Source organism: Solea senegalensis, linkage group LG11 (assembly GCF_019176455.1).
Source record: "Solea senegalensis isolate Sse05_10M linkage group LG11, IFAPA_SoseM_1, whole genome shotgun sequence".
Taxonomy (NCBI): Eukaryota; Metazoa; Chordata; class Actinopteri; order Pleuronectiformes; family Soleidae; genus Solea; species Solea senegalensis.
Window position 1 is genome coordinate 3637380 of NC_058031.1, and position 22296 is coordinate 3659675.

The window sequence follows — 22296 nt, forward strand, 5'->3', positions numbered from 1 at the left end:
CACTCGGATTACAACTGTCAGAAAACAACGACACACATTTAACGTCATCAGAACCCAGTGAGATTTATGCGCGAACTAATTGTGACAAACTAGACATGGACCAATTCATTTGCTGGCTGGTTTGACCCAGTTTGGATCATTTGTTGTTATTAAACTGCTCTATTTCTTTCTTTTATTCGGTTACCAAATGGAGGGAATCCTACATCGTCCATGAGTTGCACTGAAGTCTAAAGATTGGCACACAGTGACGGACGTATCGATCGTCCTCTACAACACGACAAAAGTGATCCATCTTGCCCTAATCCCAGCTCACGAGTGTCTTTGTACACGTTTCAGTGTGAGTGTGGAAGTGTAATACTTAGAATGTGCTCTAAACAGAAGAGGAGCGAGTCAGCAACATCCAGGTGGTTTTGTTTTACCCACAGATTTCACTTCCCCTTCTCTCTCTCTCTCTCTCTCTCGTACTCGTCCTCTTGTTGTCTCCCTATGTCTTTCCTGCTTCATTATTTGTCCTTTCTCTCTGGCTAAAAATACTCGCTGCCCTGTCACTATAACAGATCACCTCAGAGGGAATTTGTTGCAGACAGAGGACAATATCTGATAATGCGACGACACCAACACACACACACACACAACATAATAACAGTGTCAATGAATTAATACTGTATAAAAAAGTGCAGTAACGACAAGAGGTCGCAGCAGTTGGCGAGCTGGAATAAGAGATACTCCATCTCTCTCACACACATGCACGCACACGCAGACTGGGTTGCACCTGTGCTGCGTTGTTCAAAATCACAGGAATATATTGTGTGAGAAAACTACTTTGAGTGGAGTGATGCAAACAAAGCAAAGCACAGACGTGTGAGAAAATGTCCACGAGGGGCCCCGCGTGAGAATGGGTTTTCATGCGGAGAGTGTGAAAACGAGTGGGGTTGACGGACCACTCTTGTGACTCGTAAAGAAAATTAAATAAACAACAACTTCTCACTCCTGCTTTCACACTTGATGTGCAACTCAGCCAAGTCTGTCAGAGACGGCGTATAAGGAAGGTGTCACTGGTTAGCGCTCAGGAGAATTTTCTTTTTCTTCTTCCCATATATCCGCACTGTTCCCATGGAAACTGAGCTGTGACCCGCGGCGACCCCGGCGACAACTGGCGAGCGATAAAGGTGACGTTGCCATTTAGCGCAGGTCAGCGGTGGAACATTACTGCATTCATCATTTCTTGCAGGTCACCACGGTGAAGTTGATTATGAGTGTCGGTGACGAAGATGGACAGTTTTTCTGTGAAGATCGTGAAAGCTGGTGTAAAGCGAAAATATATATAAATCTCCTCCTACTTTGCAACTGGCCAAATGTGAATGACTAACGAAGGTGGAGGTGTTTAAAAGTAAGGTTTCCAAACGTGTAAAATACAGCAACATTCTCTACTCTAATGCTGTGGGGACCAAAGTAGGTTCATCTGTGTTTGTACAGGATTTAAACTAAGCAAATCATCCGTTCTGGCTGCAGTTTAACAACATGTTGTACACTAACTTGTTGCCAATAATTAAGATAAGGCAGTCCTTTATTAGATATATGATATATATAATATAAGCAGTACACAGACAAATACGACAACAGCAACAATAACTTTGAAAAATGAAGGACTAACATGGATTTGTTAATTTGAGGAGGAGTTACTCTAACTATTGGCTCCGGTGCATCATCGAGCCATGTTTTTAGACACGCCCCTAAAGAAGTCCTGAACAGAAGACTGAAGAGAAAATGACTCCATAACTCGTTACTCTGCAGGTTTTTTTTCCCCCACATGTTTTCAGCCACTACTTTCTAACACGTATAATGTGTGAAGAGGAGAAACTGCATTTGTAGAATACGACACAGTTAACCAGAGGCTTTTAAAAGGTGGGAGGGCCTTCCTCGGGGGGGCCACAAAACATTTCCAGGGGTAAATGAATGCACAATTTGGGTGAACGGATTGTTGCTTTGGAGACTTTTTCCAGCAGAATCGCCCTCTAGTGGCAATTCATTATATTTTCACTTCCTGATTGGAAACTGAGGAAACCAACTAACGCTGGCCATTTTTTATATATGGTATAAGTTTGGCACTAGTTCAGAAACCTTGATGTGATTTTATTTTTTTTATTGGTTGGACAATGAGCACATGCAACACACATATAAATGTATATCTAGTGTGTTTTTGCTTTTTTTGTGAGGACATTTTGACATATTTCCTGGAAACCTTAAAGGGTTTTTAAGGGTTAAGACTTGGTTTAAGGGTGAGATTTAGATAGGATGGTTAAGGTTTAGGTAAGGGGCCAGGAAATGCATTTTGTCTATGAGTGTCCTCACGAACAACGATGTAAAATAATGTTTGTGAGAGAGAGAGAGAGAGAGTTTAATTTTTTTTAAATAATTTGTGAGTGCAAGGTCACTTTTTAATTAAATGTATTAATTAAATGACCCTCTTTTAACAAATAGAAATGCAAAATGCAGTGTTTTGAAGGCTGCACAGTTGAAGGTAAAGTTGAACGACAAAGACCGCGGTCTTGCTCCATCAGACAGAACAAAGGGATTGAAATGCGCGTGTATTTGTGCTTGTGATGAAACAAAGAAATATCAAAGACATTAGAAGAGAAACTAAACTGAGCAGGTTTTTACCACAAGTGCCAAAGTGAGTGTAAAAGAAAACTGTAGTAAGAAACGTACTCTGTATCTGATTGTCTGAAGTCTTAGATTGTCTTTCCAGGCTCTATATTGGATCAAATAAGAAACTTTATTGCATAGACATGAAGAAATTAAGCGTGAGTGAGTGGGTATAGCAGGGTTTAGAAGCACTATTATGCAGGGCAGAGGGGACTTTAAAACCGTATGCTGGAATCTGACACGCATATGCGACAACTTGATTTTCTTAATTTTAATATGAATGTTTTAATTTTCCATTTAAATGGCCTGCCTTTTTCTTTTTCCTTGTCTCGCTGCATCTCTCTCACTGTGTGTGTGTGTGTGTACAAAGGCTTGCACCACAGCCTTGCTACCTGTACTTCGACAGGCTGTGCCGTCTCATTATCAGAGTGACATTTGTGCAGTCCTGCAGAGCCATCTGGATGCGTCCCACACACATGTGAGAGAAACCAGCCTGGGTTTGGATCTGACTCACTTCAAACAGCCTCTCAACCCACACACACTAGCATACACACACATTAGCATATATACGCACACACTAACGCACAAACAAAAAAAAAAATACAGACGGCACAAATTGAGCAGTTTCCACAAGTGAATATCTGACATTTAACAAGCAGTGAGGTGACAGAGTGACTGAGTAAAAAATTCCAACAGATGCTTCACAGTTAGAGTTTCTAATCACAACAATGGAGGGTCATTGAAAGCAGCTGCATGTAAAGCTGTTGACTGGTGAAGAGCGAGCACAGGGCCCACAGTGCTCAGTGGGATGTGCATGTGTGTGTGTGTGTGTGTGTGTGTGTGGGACAGCCCCACAGTGAATGCAAATGTCTGTGTAAGTGCCACAGGTTGGAGTTGTGAAACTGTGTCGAAGACTCACTGACAAGGAGACCATGAACATCGGCTTCATGTACCCAAATGTTCAATCGTCCAGGAAAGTACCCAAAAATGTCAATATGTGATCAAAGTTATTGCGTTGGTTTCGACAAGGCAACAATGTCGACGAATGTCAAACGATGCGATATCGAGTAAACAAAAACAAACAACACAATGGATGCATTTTTTTATGTTAAAGCTTAGTGTGTGTGTGTGTGTTTGTTTGTTTTTTAATTCCTAGAATGACTTTTCTCAAAATAGTGATTTTGTGGTTTGGTGTACAGGTGCCGTAAGCTACAAGGACTAAAAAAAGGAACAAACATAAAGAAGTCTGATATGTGAGTCAATCTGTAAGACTTTCTATGTGTGTGTGTGTGTTCATTCGAGAATATATACATGAGGACTAATTTTATATCCTCTTTCCTGAGCTCGCTGCAACCAACTGAGGGGACATTATGACTGTCGCACAACTTTTGTGAAAATACCAAATGTAGTTTCGCTATGACTGTAACCAGTGCACATGTGCACCCATATGTGAGAACCTCAAAGTTAGCATACTGACTTATGAGCTAATACATGCTAAAAAAAGGGTGCTTTGCAAATAGTGCATACACACTTCTGTGTTCTCCGTCTCTCCCCCTCTCTCTACGCAGAATCCTGGCTCTCTCGAGTCCATCACCTGAGCAGCTGTGTGCATGCGGGTTGCAGTTTGCCACGTGTGCTGATCATTGACATGCTACAGCTCTGCTGCATGCAGCGCAGGCCTCTCTCTATCCCCTTCATCTCACTCTCTTTTTCCCCCTCCTACCTTCTCTCATGTATAATTGATCGCTCCCACTGTACCAACTTCATTTGCTGGCTGTGAATAATGAATGAGACACGGAGTGGAGGCGCTTTTTTCCTCTCTGCTGGTTTGATACCCGATTAGCCATTGTACAGTGTATATACAGTACATGCTATCCGTGACCCGGCCTCGGGTTCCCAACATGTGCCACCAAGTGACGGAACGCTGCCAAGAAGGCTGCTCCGCCTGAGAGAGAAGGCACGACGGCACATTAATTTTTTTAAATTAAATTAAATTGAATTAAATTAAATTAAATTAAATTAAATTAAATTAAATTAAATTAAATTAAATTAAATTAAATTAAATTAAATCAAATGAATACAATTGAATAGGTTTATATACAACAAAGACAATGCAACATTGATGACCAAGCAACAGGCATCTGCTTTACTGCATTGCTTGAAATCCTCTTCACATCCGGATTGTAACCAATTCATTAATGCATTGTCACAAAAATGAAAAATCTCAGTCAGCTGTGTAACGGACAGGACCAGTAAAAACACCATCCAATCATGTACAATGGCCCGAAATAATGAATTGGACCGTGATGCATCAATCAACCTGCCATCTGCACCCCGCATTGCCATGGTGGCTCTGTTTCTACTGGACAGATGGGTTAACAGGTGGGTATACTTTTAGCATAGTATTTGTTGTTTTTCATCATCACATTGTCAATTGTAAGTCAAAGTATGTACTGAAAAGTACCAAAAATGACATGACATTCATTTTGTGTCTGTTTTGGTCTGTTGTGTATCACACATTCCAAACACTACAAAACCTAAAAAAAAGCCTCACTGCACTTAAATCATCTCAATCAGAGGAGAATGAAAACAAGTGCCTGCAGTGGAGAGGCATCATTAGAATATAGACAGCAAAGGGGAAGTTGAAGACAGATGACAGCTTCTCCTAGACAGATATACAAAACAGGGAGCTTCAGTAATGTATATATATATATATATATATATGTGTGTGTATAACGTCTTTACAGTCTGTTAGTTTTGCCTTGTCGTCGCCTCTCATTAAAGGATAATTCTCCACTGCTGCTGCTGCTGCACTTTCACTGTATGCCTGTTGATGACACAGACAGGGTCAATATTTATAGAAATAAAACAGATGATGGGTGTATATATGTGCATGAAGTGCTGCTTCTTATGTCTTCGTTTGGCAACGACGCCTTATGATGTTTTGAACTGCAGTCGCCATTCTAAACGTCCGCGTTGTAAGTGTCATCTTCAATACACCGTGAGTCAGAAACAGCTGGGCCGTTGCATGCATATGAACCCTGTGTCGCGCGGTGTGAGCGCCTCCACGCACACATGCGCACATGGGTGCACATAATTCATACTGTCGTCACACAGTTTCAAAAACACACTCACGTGACACGGACTGTCACACCGAGATGCTCTGTCCGTGCCATGCGACGCACACTCCACTTATCTCCTTGACACTACTAAGTGGACTCTGAAGCTGTGTCTAACATGCACCAACACTCACTCACTCACTCATTCACTCACTCACTCACTCAACCACACTCACTAATAGCATGTTTCAGTTCCACAACACAGTTGCAGAAGTGCAAGCAAAGCATTATTCTTTCTTCTTTTTTTAAATTAAGGGGTTAAAGATGACATCATGGTTTGTAGGGGGTTACGTGATTCCACAGCCTCACGTGTCCTGGAAGAGCCGATATGAGTGGCATGCACACACACACACACACCCCGGCCCCGACTCCCCATCCTCCTTCATCTCCATTCCTGACTAAACCACACACCTGCTCACACAAACACATCCTCATTCATGAAAACAAAACCAAAAAAAACGGTGACGCTTATGTGCACGGATAAAATAATAAACACACAAGTTGTCGTTGACAGAAGGGGCTCAGCGTGGGCAGCAGAGACCAGAACTTTCTGCGTGTGTTTGTGTTAGGGGGGGAAAAAAAGGATGAGCCGGGGTGACGGCAAGGATGCTAATGAGGGTAATGAGGGTGTGAAGGAAGGATGAAAACAGCAGTGTGAGAAAAGGTGGAGGTTGGGGGATGAGGATAATATTTATAATGTTTGCATCTTCAGCTACAAGCACCAATAAGCTTCTCCATACATGTACGTCTATTCTGTTCTGTACACATCGACACACAAAAGGACTCGAGAGTGTTTTCCTCCACCCCGCAGAGTTAAGCGGCTGTCAGAGTCTGAATATGTCTTGATACACAAGAGGTAAGACAGACAGACAGACAGACAGACAGACAGAGGAAGGGCAATGAGAGAAAAGACTATAAGAACACAAGGGAGCGTGAGAATGAGAGATGTACTGTAGGGAGCTGCATGGGAGGGAGGTATATAGAGAGAGGAGCGAGAGAGAGACGGAGGCAGAGTAGATGAGTGTGTGTGAGACAGATAAATAGAGACAGAGCGAGAAAACAAGAGGAGGGGGAGAGTGTAAACAGCAGGTTCACTGGGTTCAGTGTGCAGCAGAGGAGCTGAAAGATGGGCATCAGAACTCAAAGCCCAGGGGGCTGGATAGTGGTGCGTGACTCACATACCCATGCATACATTCACACACACACACACACACACACACACATATAGTATACCAACTGTGTGTGTGTGTGTGTGTGTGTTCCACAGTGAGAAACGTCTTAATGCTATTTCATATCTGAACATGAACCATTACACACGCAAACCCCCGGGGAGACAATCTGAGACGTAAATAATGAAGCAATTTAAAACGGGTGACAGCACTGACAACAAACCTTTAAAAGAAAAAAAGAAGAAAAATATGTATTAAACAGCCTGGTGGCATTCACAGATTCACAGAGGGATAGTTCGGGCTTTTATAAGTGTGGTTTTATGAGGTAGTAATACAATATAAACAAAGATTTTTGCAAGCGTGCCATAAACCTGCCTGTCATAAGAGATATTTTAGCCTCTTAGTGAAAGTCCTATCTTACAAAATCTATGGCTGCTTAAGTCTTTAATATCTTAAAAACATATATATTGCTGTCTTTTTCTCATCATTCCACTGTTTTATCCTGCACTTGTCAGCTGTTCCCTCTGCAAAGCAAAAGTCTGAAGAAAAAGGTCAGCTCGATTTATCTTAACAAATGTCAAGCGAAGCAGCATTTTCATGTCGCACAAAAAAGGAAGGAGGACGAATACTGCAAGACTGTAGACTCCAGTCAGCATAGATTGTATTTGGTGAACCTTTTTGTCAAGTGGCTAAACTTTAACTGACTTGAATTAACCATTCAATGTTTTATTTATTAAGGTTTTTGTTGTGTCGACTCACAAAACATAATCAGTCACGCAGGCCGCGTTACTCTATGGTTTTGCATTTTTATCTGCAGATGACTAATATCCACCAACAAAACGCTAAGTTCAGTGCTGTTTATCAGTGGCAACGCTCAGCATGACGAGTCAAACCGATACTGTCACAGTCGCCCCGTCCAAGTCGCCAGTTTTCTCTACATGAGTCACAAGCTCTCGTTGAGACGCCGAAAAAACACTGCACACACTTGCAAAAAACTGACATCACAAACCATCATGTTAACCCACATCTGATCCTTTCGTGCGCGCACTTTCACAGCTCGTGTGTAAACACATCGCACAATCAGAGAGCTGTGACTATTTCCGATTTCAGACCTCATTCAGCGAAACTCGCGCAAAATAACATGTCCAGAGAAGCAGGAAAGAGCAAAGAAAACGCACCTGGGGACATGACATATCGCACCGCGCTCTCTGTCAGAACGTTTCAGGGATATAACAGGTACATACTGTAACTGTCACATCCACAAAGACAGAAAAAGAGAGCACTGGTTGTATTCATGGGATTTTTGCTGATTTTAAAGAAGCTGCCACTCACTGTTCTCTACAATGTCTGGCAAGCTCCGTTTCACACAGAAGGTTGTGCATCTCACAGCTGAAGAACAACTTTCTACTCGCACAATGGCTAATTAACACCTCGGCGGAGCCATGTGCTTCACCGCCGGCGAGAACAAAGGCTCGGCAACTGTTGCCTCTCCGTCCTGCCACATGTAGCAAACTGCGTCTCTCAATACTGTCTAACAAGGAGGCACATGCTGGAAAACTGGCAGGCAGGTGTGCTCGTGGCACTTGGATGTCTGTTGCCATGGTGACCCCAAGAATATCCCCACACAGCACAATGTGATATTTATAATAAAGTATGAGAGCTTTGACTTTACTGTCTGGCGAGGCGGAGAAGATGTGAAGTGATGATGTCAACTTTTTTTTTTTTTCTTCTGTTGCCAAGGCAGAGCTTCAAGTCTTTCACCTGAGAAACCCCATCATCTCATGTCAACAGGCTCAAACGAATGCATCTGGGATAATCATATATGTAGTGTGTGTGTGTAGGTGTGAATGCGCGTGTGCATGTGCGTGCGTGCGCACGAATGTGTATATTTACCACAGAATGACTCACAAGCCACATCAGAGTCTGTGCTGCACAAAAATTGAGACAACACAGTTTCACAGAGGAAGCCAGCACTGACAGAACTCAAAGAGCAACAGGCACAACACACACACACACACAAGTGCGTGCACACGCACATGTGGTCAGTGAAAATCCCCTTTTATTCACCCGTGAATGAATGAAACCTGGGAGAATCTGAGGTTCATTCGTGTAACCGAGTGCGACTGCGACTCCAGACGGATTTGATTTTCCCGACAAACGCGATGAGTCTCCTGAAGTTTCCTCCACTTTTTGACAGGTCACAGGAGGAAAAATCACAGGTGTCACTTGTCAGACGAATGACGACTGAGTGACATTTCGCTTCCTCCCTTTTCGCGGGGAGCATGCGGGTTCACCATCTTTAATGTCAGCACTAACACCTGTGCTATTTCTGCAAAGACATGTCAAAATGGCTGCTGTGCAATCGGCCCTTTCATGTTTTTTTTTTTGCCTTAAGTGTCAGTGTCATGTCTTTTGGAGGAGTCGTCGTGCTGAAGTGCACCCAGCAGGTATGTTTCAGTGTGCCAGACAATGTAATACACAATCTTCCCCAGCAGATGTCAATATTCACTCACTGGTGAAGTTAATATGAGGCGGGGAATAGATGAAGTGATGTGCGGGGGGAAAAGCTCCCACACTTCGGTCAAACACTTGCCAGACGCCAGTGTTGGACTGTGATAGGACGCAGCTGACTTCCATTTTTTTTTCCAACACAGGTCTAACATGTGATTCGGATCAGATGTGAGAACAGTTTGCCTGTGTGAAAGTGCTGTTTAAACGTGACACGGAGCAGATCGGGCCCTGAATTGCACCGTGTTTTATCTCCTGACAGAGTCTGCAGGGAGCTTTTCCGTGACATTAGTGGCTGGACTGGAGCAGCCACTTCCACCTGAAGTGTGATGCAACTGGCTGTTAGAAACCTCTTATTAGGGGGAGGGGGAGTGAAGACCAAAGACTCTATGATCCTAAGTGCCTATTAAACCCCCCCCCGTGTGACAGTTACAGCGTGCACATGCTTAATTACCGTTTAGTTATATATGCTGCTGTTTAGGCTTGCATTTGGAAACCTCTTCAGCCACAAAGTAATCTGATTTGATTTACTGATGCCAAAGTCTTTTCTACAAAGTATATATACGAGAAATTAATAATAAAAGCTCTAGCGCATAACTTATAAATATAAACAAATGACTCCTACATTCAAACCTCTGCCAAATGAGTTCACACGACGCTGATTAAGCCCATCAGCTCCACACGTCTCCCTCTCTCTGTGTTTCTCAAAATAATAAAAGTGTCTGGATGTCGTTGGGTCTGGCGACATTCCCGTGCTGCACCCAGGAGGTGATTATATTCTACATTACATTACACAAGACAGAGGCAACAGCAACCTTGCACTCGTAAAGTCGCATTGGAGTAAGACTATAAGCAGATACGTCCATGAAAAGTTTCACAAAAAGTCATTTTTGGGAAGTAAGCTTTGCATCGTGACTCATTCTCACACAGTTTGAAATATTTCCGTACAATTTATCGTATTATCGTACAGTATACCCGCAAAGGATCACAGAGGAAAGTGAAAATGTCAGGGACAGAGTTAGCTTCCGCTGGTATTAATACATAATTGATGACTTACTTTCTAATAAGCCATTCAGCCTAAATGTTATCTAATCGTGAATAAAGGGCAATTGGAGTTTCTCACATTTTTAACCTCGCTACCAAGTCCGTCAGTGTCAATGTTCAGAAGACGTGGATGCTCTCGCGCCTCTTTTCCAGAAGGTATAAGCGATCAAATGGTCCATTAGGCTGCTCCTTCTATTGCATTAAAGTGCTGGCTGAAAGGAAAAGCAATGCTGGAGGGAGAATTCACACCAGCCAAATGGATTTTGTGCTACCTATAGGATAAAAGGGGGAAGACCATTAGGTTTTTTGAGAGGAAATTCTCAGCAGCCACAGCTGACCTATTTGTTTCTAATTAATGAACTCTCTTCACTTGATAATGTCGAGCATTAGATTTCAGTCACTGAGCAAATGAACATGCTGATGTAACGTAGTGCTTACGAGACTCACAGGGATGCGAGCGCTGCTGGTCACATCCTACAAAGAGGCAAAGAGGCAAAGTGAAATACAAATGTAAGGAAAATAGATAAACAAACACAATTGTGCATGACAACCCATATAAAACGCAAGCAAGAGATTATGCAGATTCTAGAAATACATGGACAATTTAATAATATTATTATTATTTCAATTTTTTGACGTATTTATTTCTGTAATTTCCCTCAAGAAATTGCCCCTGAAATTAATTGACTTTATAAAGGTGTAAATGCAGAGATCTCTGCATTTACACCTTTATAAAGTCAATTAATTTCATGAATGAATGAATTGCTGTACAAAAATTTAAATGAAGAATACATATACATATTTATCCCTGAGTTAGTTTTAGTCTGCTTTGTTTTGGGCTGTTGTACGGAATATTTTGTTTCTATCAGTCTCTAATGTATTGTCTTTTTTTTTTTTTTCAGTTTATTATGCGCAATCTGCATTATTATTATTATTATTATTATTATTATTATTATTATTATTATTATTATTATTATCATTATTATTATTATTATTAGTATTATTATTATTATGATTACAATAGTAATACTAATAATAATCTTTTGTTATTTTGTTATTGTGTTTTTTATTCATCATAGTCTTTTCTGGCCTGATATAAGACGTTGGTTATTATCTTTTTTATTTTATCTGTTTTTTATTGTTTGACTTGTTTGCTTGTGTTGTTTTTATACTTTCTGCAGTATGTTATTGTTTTATTGTATGTTTTATAGGTCTATTATGGTCCTATGTTTCTACATTGTATTTGTTTCATTTATCTCTGATGTACACTTTATTTCAGCCGTTGTTTCAGTGCTTTATAAATAAAGTTGGATTGAATAAATGATGGGTTTTTATGTGAGCCACTATATGTTACATGTGGTATAAATAAAATGCAGCACCTCCTCTCTTAAGACAGACCATGTCTAAAGCCTTAATTCCTCTGCAAAGTGAATAAAATAAATAAATAACGTAAATAAGCTGTGGTGAGCGGAGATGGGAGGGGTGTAATCCTGGAACCGTCCCCTTCATTACATAAAAAGCGTATACTCCTTCTGATCCTGCTGACCCCCATGGTGTCACAAGTTGGTACAGGCCACAGTGCTGTAGCCCACTACAACTCACCCCCCCTCCTCAATCCCCCTCCCCTCCATCCCTAAGCTGCACAGCTCCTTACAACCCCAGTGAGCCTGTCTGACACAGAAGGCAAGACAGCATGTGTGTGTGTGTTTGTGAGAAAAAGAGAGAGACACAGAGGCAGCTGATGGGATTGTGAAGCAGCAAAGGCAATCAGAAAGAGAGGGAGAGCACGTCAGCAAACAAAAGACAAGAGAGGCAGAGCAGGAGGAGAGGAGGAAGAAGAAGAAGGTAAAGGGTGATGAGAATCTACTGTGGTTGATAGTTCAGGTGCCACCAAAGTCCAGGGATGCGGTGACTAGATGACCAGCCGCTGCACACACACCAGCATCCTGTCCTGGAGCCTCGACAGGACGGACGAGAGGAATCCACTCTCACTTTAGGGCAAGAACACTCTCCTCAACCCAGTCCCACATCCACTGGATCGTCATGTCGTCCACTGGCTCAACCAACCACAACAAACGACTGGCATGTAAGTAATCAACAGTGCAACGATGTTGCCGAAGAGAAACTTTATGTAATTCCTTCAGCAGGGATTTGTTTATCACAATATAGTGTGTTATGATTTAAAGTCCAGGTATAGTCCAGTGTACTGTGAGCAAGTCAAGCTCCAATATCAATTCTACGATGACCTCTGCATTGAATCACAACTCATTGATCACGTTATTATGAATGACTCTTTAAAAAAACAACAACATCTAAGTAAGCCATGACTCATGTGATGTTCCTGTGAAGCTCTAACTGTCCAAAGTAACAGTAACTGCCACAGGCCAAACCTCCTTTAACCAAATAAGCCCTTGATGGTGACGCAACACCGCTGAGCAAGACGATGTTTAATTACAGCAAAGGGATCACCACGGCCTCCTATAGGGTCTGACTAAAATAAATGAAGAAGGTCTGTACTTAGGAGGAGACACTAACTGCTACCTGCCTGACAGAGAAAGTGTCTCGCACCATGTAGTTGTCTCACGAGAGCAGTTTGTTGTCGAGAGGAAAATCTGCTGCTGTCTCGTTGCTGCTTTAATGAATAAGTGTCTGTGTGAGGGGTGATAATGTACAGACTGTACGCACACAGTTAATGCATAAGGAGGGAAGGCAGCGACGACTGAAAGCCCTGTTTTGATTGACCTTAATGGGGTGCAGTGGGCATTGCTGGAGGTCATCCCTGCATTTAGCCCTGAGTGAAGTGCTGTAATGGCTTTGGGAATGGGAATGGGAATGGCCTGGGAATACACAATCTGATCAAACACTTAGAGAGCGGTCGGTCAGACAAGGTTCAAGAAACACTGTGTGCACATGCACCGTTGGGATAATAGAAACCCGAAGGTGACAGTGAACCGATGAAACAGATGTAGCCTTCGAGATACGACCGTGACAATGAGTAATTGGATAGCTATTTAAATAATGTGTTAATGTAAGTGTTTGTTGTTCCAGTGTGCAACACAGACATTTAACATTATGTTTGTGTAACTGTAAACGGTAAAGGTAATTTATGCCACTCGGCGTCTCTCAAGCAAAACAACAACAAAAGACCTAGTTTGCATAGATCGGGAAACAGTGTGGGATCATGGGAATTGTTGTCTTGTTCATTTTCGTTCCCCTGTGCCGTCACTTTTTATGGGGGAGAGATTCCTTGGTAGAATGTGAAGCAAATGGCAATGATTAGTGGAAAAATACAATTTAAAAAAAGGACAACACAATAGCTAACTGGTTATAAAAGATATTACGGGGCATTCAGAAGTTATGTTGGAGAAGTGAATGGCGTCATTAAATGGCAGCCGAAATGAAACGCTCCATTACCTTGAATAGAAAATACTGATTTCTATGTATTTTTATGGAGTACAATACTCAATAAAACCCATTAGTCTCTTTGTTTTCACATATTTTAAAGCAGAAATGCTCTATTTTTTAACTTTGCTATAGATACAATATTTCCGATTAAATGTCACTAATTATTACATACTGGACCTTTAGGTTTCCCAGGTCTAAGATAGTGTGATGAGATGACGAAAAGCAGGTGCTCTGGTGGCACGAGTGACCAGTCCTGATTTACTGTGTGTTCATGGATAAGTGTGGTGGGCAGTGAGGGGAGTGTGTGTGTGTGTGGAGGGGGATTGGGGGGATTGGGGGGGAGGGTGGCGGTTGTGGTGCAGTGATCTCACTCATAAATGATTTATGCTTGATGGATTGCTGAGTCTCCGAGGCCGGCAGAGGAGAGCAATTGCCTCAGTAAATAATAACAGTAATACCTAAAAATGATGTGGCCGTTTGCGGCTGGGAGCCGGGTGACACCATCTTTGGCCCGATAGGGGAGGAAGAAAGGGGCCGTAAGAGAAGAGAGGGTGGAGTTTGAGATTAATGGGCTGTCAAATGTGACCGGCCATGGTGTGCAACAACCTCACTAGCTGCGTTTCACACAAATAAACACCGAGCCTCTCTGTTCACAGAAAACAGAAAGATGATCATGGGATTTGCTTCCATTTGCCACGGGGGGATTGACTGCTCCAACATGTGACTCTGTGGTTCAATAGAAACATTTGTTCCCTGCTTCCAGTTCAGTTCCTGGGAATCTTGATTTACCACTGCGCCATTAAACGACACAGAGCAGGCAATGGTGCATGTGTGGATTTAGAGTCGAATGCTTCCTGACGGAAAATGTGTGGAGGTTCTCTGCGTGCCCCTCGTATTTTGAGAGCGCGGTTTACCCGGGGCAAGCAGACACAGTTAAGTGATGCCTCAAATCACAAAGACACAATAGCTTAGAGACCAGGAATAATGCAAAGTAAACTCAGGCTTCATGAGACCACATTCTCCTTCCTTAAACAAACTTTCTTTTCATTCTCACTTCTCACAAACTGAGCCGACATCCCACATTCACGCATGCACAAGCAATTAAATAAATCAGTAAGCTGTACAGTTATGCACTGCAGCGGAGTAGGAGTCCAGCGTTACAGGGTGCAGAGATGAAGGATTGTACCAGCGTTATGTAACAGTAAGCCTCAGGTAATTATGGTTCAGTGTGGGCTTAGATGGAGCATGGGTGTCAGGGTGGGGGGCGCATAGGTCCTGGTCACATGTGACCTCAAAATAGAGATTAACACAGTGAGTGACCTACGACATTTGACATCCTGTCTTAGTGCAGACTGAAATCATCCATCATCCGTGTTTTTGTTGCTGTTTTTTTTCCACAAATAGTGTCATCAGATGAATAAAACAGCATTTTTGAACCTGCTATAAAGACTTCAGTATTACTGTGCTTTGTATCTGTTTAGTAGTAGGAATACATCCACCTGGTTGGGTTGTTTGGACAGAAGGAAAAACAGACTTAACAGAAGGCCAATCCCAGCTGACAAAAGGTGAGCAACACCCTGGACAGGTTTCCAGTCCATCACAGAGCCACATAGAGACAAACAACCATCCACTCCATGGTCAATTTAGAGTGTCCAATTTAAAATCTGCATGTTTTTGGACTGTGGGAAGAAAACCAGAGAACCTGGAGAAAACCCACACACACACACACATATGGTGCAAACTCCATGCAGAAAGGCATGTTGTTTCTACTGGGTTGTGAGAGGCAAGAGTGCTAACCGCTACACCAACCGTGTACTTAACATGCTCGCGAAAGTCTACAATTGTTTCTTGCTGGAATTAATTACGCTCTCATGACTTTGTGTCATTAAAGGAAATTGATGTCAAACACCACAGTCACAAGATACCACATCTGACCCCAGTAACTCCTGTGTGTTGCGATAAAAGGCTCTTAGACAGGGGAAAAACCTGGCCGACATATAGATATTAAACAACATAGATTAAGCAGGCATTGGTTACATGATGTGAGCCTTTTGTCGGGTGGCCTTCATCTGTCCCTGCAGGCAACCTCGGCCAACCTTAGCAATGTGGCATGACAGGCCTGTCAAGTTGTTGTTGGAAACCTATAGATGAGGCTGTTCAGTGAAGTTGCCCCAGGGCTTTTCTGCTACTCCTGGGGCAAAGTTATGAAACCAGTCGGCATGATGTAAGCCCCCAATGTTACCATACCTGCAGCACAAAGCTGCCATTAGCTACATTATTTAGTGGGGGGAGGTTTTATGTTAAACCCACGCTCAACCCAGAAAAAGAACTTGACCAAATTAAATTAAGCAAATACAGCATTCTAAGAAGTGGATGCTGATGTTAGAGCATATTATGGGTGAAAACTTGCCATCGTTTCTTCGTAAAAGGTAATCTTATCTCGGGGAAAATGACTTCTTTGTATTGGCTGCGTCATAGATGGAAGGAGCCGATCCCTGAGCTGAGACTCGATTTCCAAATTCCTGGACCCTGTTTTAAGAGTAGCAAAACTACTCTGTCCCTGGGCACTCGTTTGCAAAATAAGTTTGTTAGACACTGCCAGAACCAGTTTTGGACATCGTAGAAGCAGCTGAATTATTAATTATGAATACACGTTGCATATTTTTGTTTCCCTAGCAGTCGTTGCAATAAAGCCATGGTGTGTTTTAGGTGCGGTGCCTGTAAATCACCATTAAAGTGGTCCTTTTCTGCTTCATCTGCTTTTTTTCTTTCCCATATGAGCCTGGTCTCTTCTTATCCTGACGCCAGGATTCAGCCATCACAACTGTTCACCTCATACAGTAAATCATTTCCATGTGACCTGCATTTCCCAGCTGTAAAAAGGTCAAATCAGGTGCATATGAAGGGAACCTTTTTATCTTATGCAACACCAGGATTATTTGCTCCTTGCACAAACCTGTCTTAAACATGATTGACATTATTTGGCCGGCCCTGCTATTTATTACACAACTCATTCTCCCACTTATGCCACGGAGAGACTTAGATAACCTTGAATTCAAGAATTAATGTGATTTTTCTTCTCTTTTCTTTATTTGATATCGATGGTGGTTACAGTAATAGCCCCGTTCAAAGGCAAGGGATTCCCCTGTGGAGGCTGTGAACACATCAGGGTCTCACAAAGTATGGTAGTAAAGTAACTGCAGTGCGTTTGTGGAGTCCGCCTACATGTCTTCCCCAGCAGGGGTTATGTGGATGAATCAGCTTTTAACATACATGTTTTTCTCCCACTCAGGGGCCGACAGTTGAGTCTGTGTGTGGGCTGGTCATGTCCACAGGCTATCTGCGCTCGAGTAGTGAAATGTGACTTTTAGACGAAGAGAGAAAGAAAGAGGAGGAGAAAGTAAGAGAGAGACTCGCATACAGCCACCAGGAAAATCATCATCATCAACAACAACAACACAAGCCTCGTCATAGATGTGACCGCCTGTAACTGGTTTATTTGTCTCAAGCTTTCCGCTGCTATGAGAAGTTGACTGTGCAATCTATTGGCACCATGTCATTTATTTTAGTTCCTTCTCATAGACGGCCATGGTGTTATTTGTCCTGTACCGTTTACCCACAACAAATGTGAATAGTTAATGTTAATGTTAAAAAAAGTTTAAATTAGACTATTAAAAATATAATTGTCATACACTAGAATCAGGGCGCCGCATCCCTGGCTTTTGCTACAGTATTTAAATACGCAGTATGACATTTCTGCTGCGAATCAAAAAAGTTTGCCCCTTATTTATCCATTAGTGACAAATACACAACTAATAGTTAGACAAATATTTCCTTCTTCACGCTGACGTTTCATGAGGAGTTTGCACCAGAAGGTGGTAAAAGGCAACCACAATGTCACTGACTGTGTTAACTGCAGAAACATCAGTCTCCACAGACAGCTTGAACGGTACAATAAAGGGCTGTCGTTGGTGCATGACAGTGGACACACGCGCGCCCTCAGGGCTGTGGAAGGGTGAGTGACAGACTGGCTCACAGGGTCTCTCGAGAGAGGGAGCTGTCTCTAAAGGAAGGCCGGGGGACAGTGATGACCTGCCGTCTTTGTTGTCAAACAAGGAGAAAAGCAGCACTGACAAGAGTTAGCAATGTTGATGTGATGGACCCTTCTGATGGCGTCGCGTTAGTCGTGGAAGATTTAACATCCTTAACACATGTGCAAAATGTCTTCCTTTCTGAAAAGATTTGATCCAAGTGGAATTTACATGTGCAGTATTGTCAGTATTGAAGCTGCTTCTGTCGTAAACAAACGCTGCCTGCACGTCCCCCATTTTCCTCCTCCTCTGCGTCAGGGACTTTTGGGTTTGTTCATTATTATTTTTTTGGAATGAAAATACAGCAGTAACGTTTACGTGGATCAGACACGTGATAACACCAAACTCGGAATTGTAAAATTTCCCGATTAATCGCTTGGTAACCTTAAAAAATGTTGATCAGTGCTTGTCAAACCCAGAAATGATGATGTTCTCAAATGTCTTGGCTTAAACAATCAGAAATCTTGTTTTAATCATGACAAAAGCTTCGAACCGATCAACCGATTATCAACATAGTTTAAGAGATTCATTTAGTACTCGATAAATAATCGATTAATTGTTTCCGCTCTACTCACAGGACATTTTCTGGCCCTTTTATGGTTAGAATAAGCACAAAAAAAGCCCTCTGGTTCAGAATGAAATTTGTTTCTGAACGGGCTGCATCAGATCAGAGATTGGCATGCTTACAGCTTGTGAGTGACAAAATTACATAAGCCACAAGATAGATTACATGTATACAGATGTACACAGGTATGCGTGTCATACGCATACAGGATTCATGCAGATACACGGGCACACCCACAGCCATAAAACACTAGTGACATGAGTCGGAATGTCAGCTCATGTCAGAGCAGGAAAGCATAACATGAGGTGAGGCTGTAGCACGGCAGAGGGAAAAAAAAACAAACAACTGATACTCGATCATTTTGTACGTCAGTATTTGCAAACGCTGACAAGGATTGGTGCAGTAAAGCGACCTGCCGTTCCCAGAGATCTGCAAGGCTTGCAGTGCAAGTCTGCAGACACCAAGACAGAGTCATTGCAGCTGAACCCGGGACCTCACAGAAGCATCGTGTTGAGAAACCGTACTGTGACCACTGCCAAACACAAGTGAATCCAATCAGCCAATCAAAAGCCAAACATCTTGCCAGAGCAACCACTGGATTGGCATGATAACCAAATCTCAGGATAATAATTTTCTCTCAAAAGGCACAAGACAGAACGACATAACATAAATTACAAACCTCATGCAGCAGCTGCACAACACGTACAACAAACACAAAGAACCAACATAAGATACTGTTCTGTGCAAGGTTAGCGAATATTCTTGCCGTTATGGACATGATCATTGAAGTTCTTCTCCAAGAGGACCGTAAATTGCACTTATGTACAGCTGCACATACAAGCCATGCACAGGCATGTCTACCTTACCCTGCTGTTATATGCAACAATGACCATGGCTGCAATCAAAACTAAAGGAGTGTAACTTAATACGCTTGCTGATCATACTCATTCACGTACTTGGTTCTCAAGATCAGACTCTTCTTATGAGCACATTTTCTTTGCTTTCAGAAAATTCACAAAGAGGGCTGATTGAAAAGAATGGGGCTTCTTCTCCCTCAACCTTCGGTTTCTCCCTTTTAGGGGTCGCCACAGCTGCCACCATCTTGCCATATCCCTTAAGTCCTCTTCTGCTACACCAACTGTCCTCATGTCCTCCCTCACAACATCCATGAACCTTCTCTAGGGTCTTCCTCTTTTCCTCCATATCCAAACCGTTCAACCTGAGCTGTCCCTCTGATATATTCATTTCTAATCCCGGCCACTCCCTACGAAAATCTATGAATCATGAACCCATACTGCTGCCTGCTGATATTCACCTCTTTCCTTTGTCTGATAAATGGCTCCAAAATAACACAATGACAATAAACCCATCACTACACTCATTACAGGATTATCCACTCCACATGACAAACTGAACAAGAATAATAACCATGCCACAATGCGATGAAATCCATGCCAGGACAAAACGCAGCAAAGGGCAGTGACACTAGCACAAGTGTGTTGTTGCTACAGAAAGCTTTGAAAGTTATTTAAAAGTTTTCTTTTATGTGTTTTGTCTTTTTGCTCAGCGGAGACAGGCAACTCTCAGAGGGCGTTAGACAACGATTCTGCCCAGCACCTGAAGATGAAGGAGAGACAGCGCTTCTTTGAAGATGTCTACCAGCACGACATTGACAACTACTTGCCCTCGTCTCACTTGCAGATTGATTCCAGGAAACGTGAGACAATTACTCATAAGCCATGATACACATCATTTAAGATGCTTACACGGTTTAGTCGTGCGTTACATATACATGCTGCTTTGTTCATTATATGCAGCACCTATGGGCAGTATTTCATCTATGGAAGTGAATGTGGACGTCCTGGAGCAGATGGACCTGATGGACATATCTGACCAGGAGGCTCTCGATGTGTTTCTCAACTCAAGCTCTGGAGCAGATGAAGGAGCTTTGGCGTCACCACTACCAGGTACAATCCATCCATCTTCTACCGCTTTATCCTCCACATGAGGGTCAAGGGGGGAACCTCAGCTACCAGGTACAGCAATTGTGTCGAATCCAAATTACATAAATCCAGTCACCCGGAGGTGAATAAACGTACTGCCTGGATAAATGGAGAGGGTTGTGTCAGGAAGGGCACAGACGTGCATCCTACTGACTGCATGACTACAGTATCAGTGGCAGAACACATGCAATGTTCTAACACCTGCTTTTTACAGGATGTTACAACGAAGATGACGAGGATGAAGACGCAGAGGTTGTGTACAGGGAGCGCGCTCCCTTGACGCGACAAAATGAAGTTTGCCACGGCTCCAAGTCGCGCATGTCCTCCACGTCATCCGGCTCCAGTGATACCAGCGGGGCCGGCGTCGACACACCCGTGATCCAGTCCGACGACGAAGAAGTCCACGCTGACACTCTGCTGCTGACCTCTGTTCCCCAAACCAGGGATGAAGAAACGGAGGAGGAGGACGAGGAGGAAAGAAAATCCCCATAAATCCTCCCTTTCTGTATACAGTGAATGCTCAATGGCCACTTTATTAGGTACACATGCCACATAATAAAAAAAAGTGGTCATTGAGTTCATTGACTGTCTCTCTTTACATGTGGTAAACTTGGCATGGTTGACTTGGCTACCAAGGGTTGTCTTATCATCATCATCATTTCTTTAACTCTTTTAAGTTAATTAACACTTTTACAGCAGTGAGTCACATTACCCCGCACTAACACGTTCTGGTTGAGATGACTGACAGTTGAAGAGTTGGTCTGTCCTCCTGCCAAGTTTGTGGCATGAAACAAAGCACTACTGCCGAGCAGCCACATGATACTCGATGGAACTGATGGAAGTTTAACCATATTCATTGAACAGAACACAGATGTGGACAATGAAAAGGAGATAAAATAGTTCAAATAGTTGCATTTAGGATTCACTGGCATTTAGATTAAAATATGGAGCAATCCCCTTCAAACCTACTTATGAAAGAAATATGTGCTCTGTGAACTAATTACAAACAATCCTTCCAGACTTCAGTTATGGTGCCAGGACAGTTTATATGGCAAAGTGAAAAAGAAATTCCACACATTCGTCATGTGATGACAGGAGATCAACGTGAATGAGGCACAGCGTGCGACACTCTCTTCTCGTTAACCCATTTCTGCGTGCATGTGCCATTTGAGGTGTGGCCTGTAAATGCATGGCATTTTGTTCTTGAGTACTTTGTATGTTTTCAATTCTGTAAGTACAGAGTGTTGCATTGATGGACTACTGCGTAGTAGTGAAGTCTGTGAGTTGTTTACAGTGGAGTGAGTGATTTCCTCTGAGTGTACATTTTATGTCAGTTTGAATGGGTGTGTCCTTATATGGGTGTGTGTGTGTGTGTGTGTGTGTGTGGTTGTGGATCGCCAACAAAACAAAACATGGTTTTCACAGTGTTATACATGTTGTGTATTTCTTCTCCATTTAGACATCTTGTTGTGGACTGAATGATAATAAACCTGTTGAAATGATTGTATGTTTACCTCTGTCTCTACGATTTCCAGCAACAGTACTGCAGTTTATATGTCCTCTCCTTGTCCTCTTGGGTCAAAGACTGCTGAGGAAATGTTGGTGTATGCACAGAAGTGCGACTCCAGTCCAACTAAGCATATACATGCAGGATTAGTCGGACTATGACTCGTATTATCCAGGTATGATAGTCCGATTAAGACTAGTTTGATTTTAGTCGGACTATGTGTTAACATGACATTAAAA

At 42.5% G+C, this 22296-nt stretch overlaps 2 protein-coding genes across 3 annotated transcripts in view; one reads left to right on the forward strand and one right to left on the reverse strand.

Moving 5' to 3' along the window:
- The window catches only part of zmp:0000000926 (ataxin-1), a 50944-nt gene that overhangs the window by 27295 nt on the left and 1353 nt on the right, over window positions 1-22296 (reverse strand). The window lies entirely within an intron of this gene.
- LOC122777661 (dysbindin-like) lies at window positions 12097-22053 on the forward strand. Of its 2 annotated transcripts, XR_006361352.1 has the most exons (5): window positions 12097-12572; window positions 20115-20264; window positions 20365-20514; window positions 20765-21936; window positions 21976-22053. XR_006361352.1 is itself a non-coding variant. In XM_044039032.1 (4 exons), exons 1-4 carry the CDS (start codon window positions 12530-12532, stop codon window positions 21040-21042), a joined length of 621 nt encoding a protein of 206 aa, XP_043894967.1. In that variant the 5' UTR covers window positions 12097-12529; the 3' UTR covers window positions 21043-22053. The 2 variants fall into 2 exon arrangements, 1 of the variants encoding a protein (XP_043894967.1); XM_044039032.1 differs by having other exon boundaries at window positions 20765-22053.

Excerpts from the sequence above, each read along its gene's own strand:
- LOC122777661 (XM_044039032.1), top strand. The coding sequence starts at position 12,530 with ATGTCGTCCACTGGCTCAACCAACCACAACAAACGACTGGCAT. Across the intron at positions 12,573-20,114 it reads CCACAACAAACGACTGGCAT|CGGAGACAGGCAACTCTCAG; the intron begins GTAAGTAATCAA and ends CTTTTTGCTCAG. Across the intron at positions 20,265-20,364 it reads GCAGATTGATTCCAGGAAAC|CACCTATGGGCAGTATTTCA; the intron begins GTGAGACAATTA and ends CATTATATGCAG.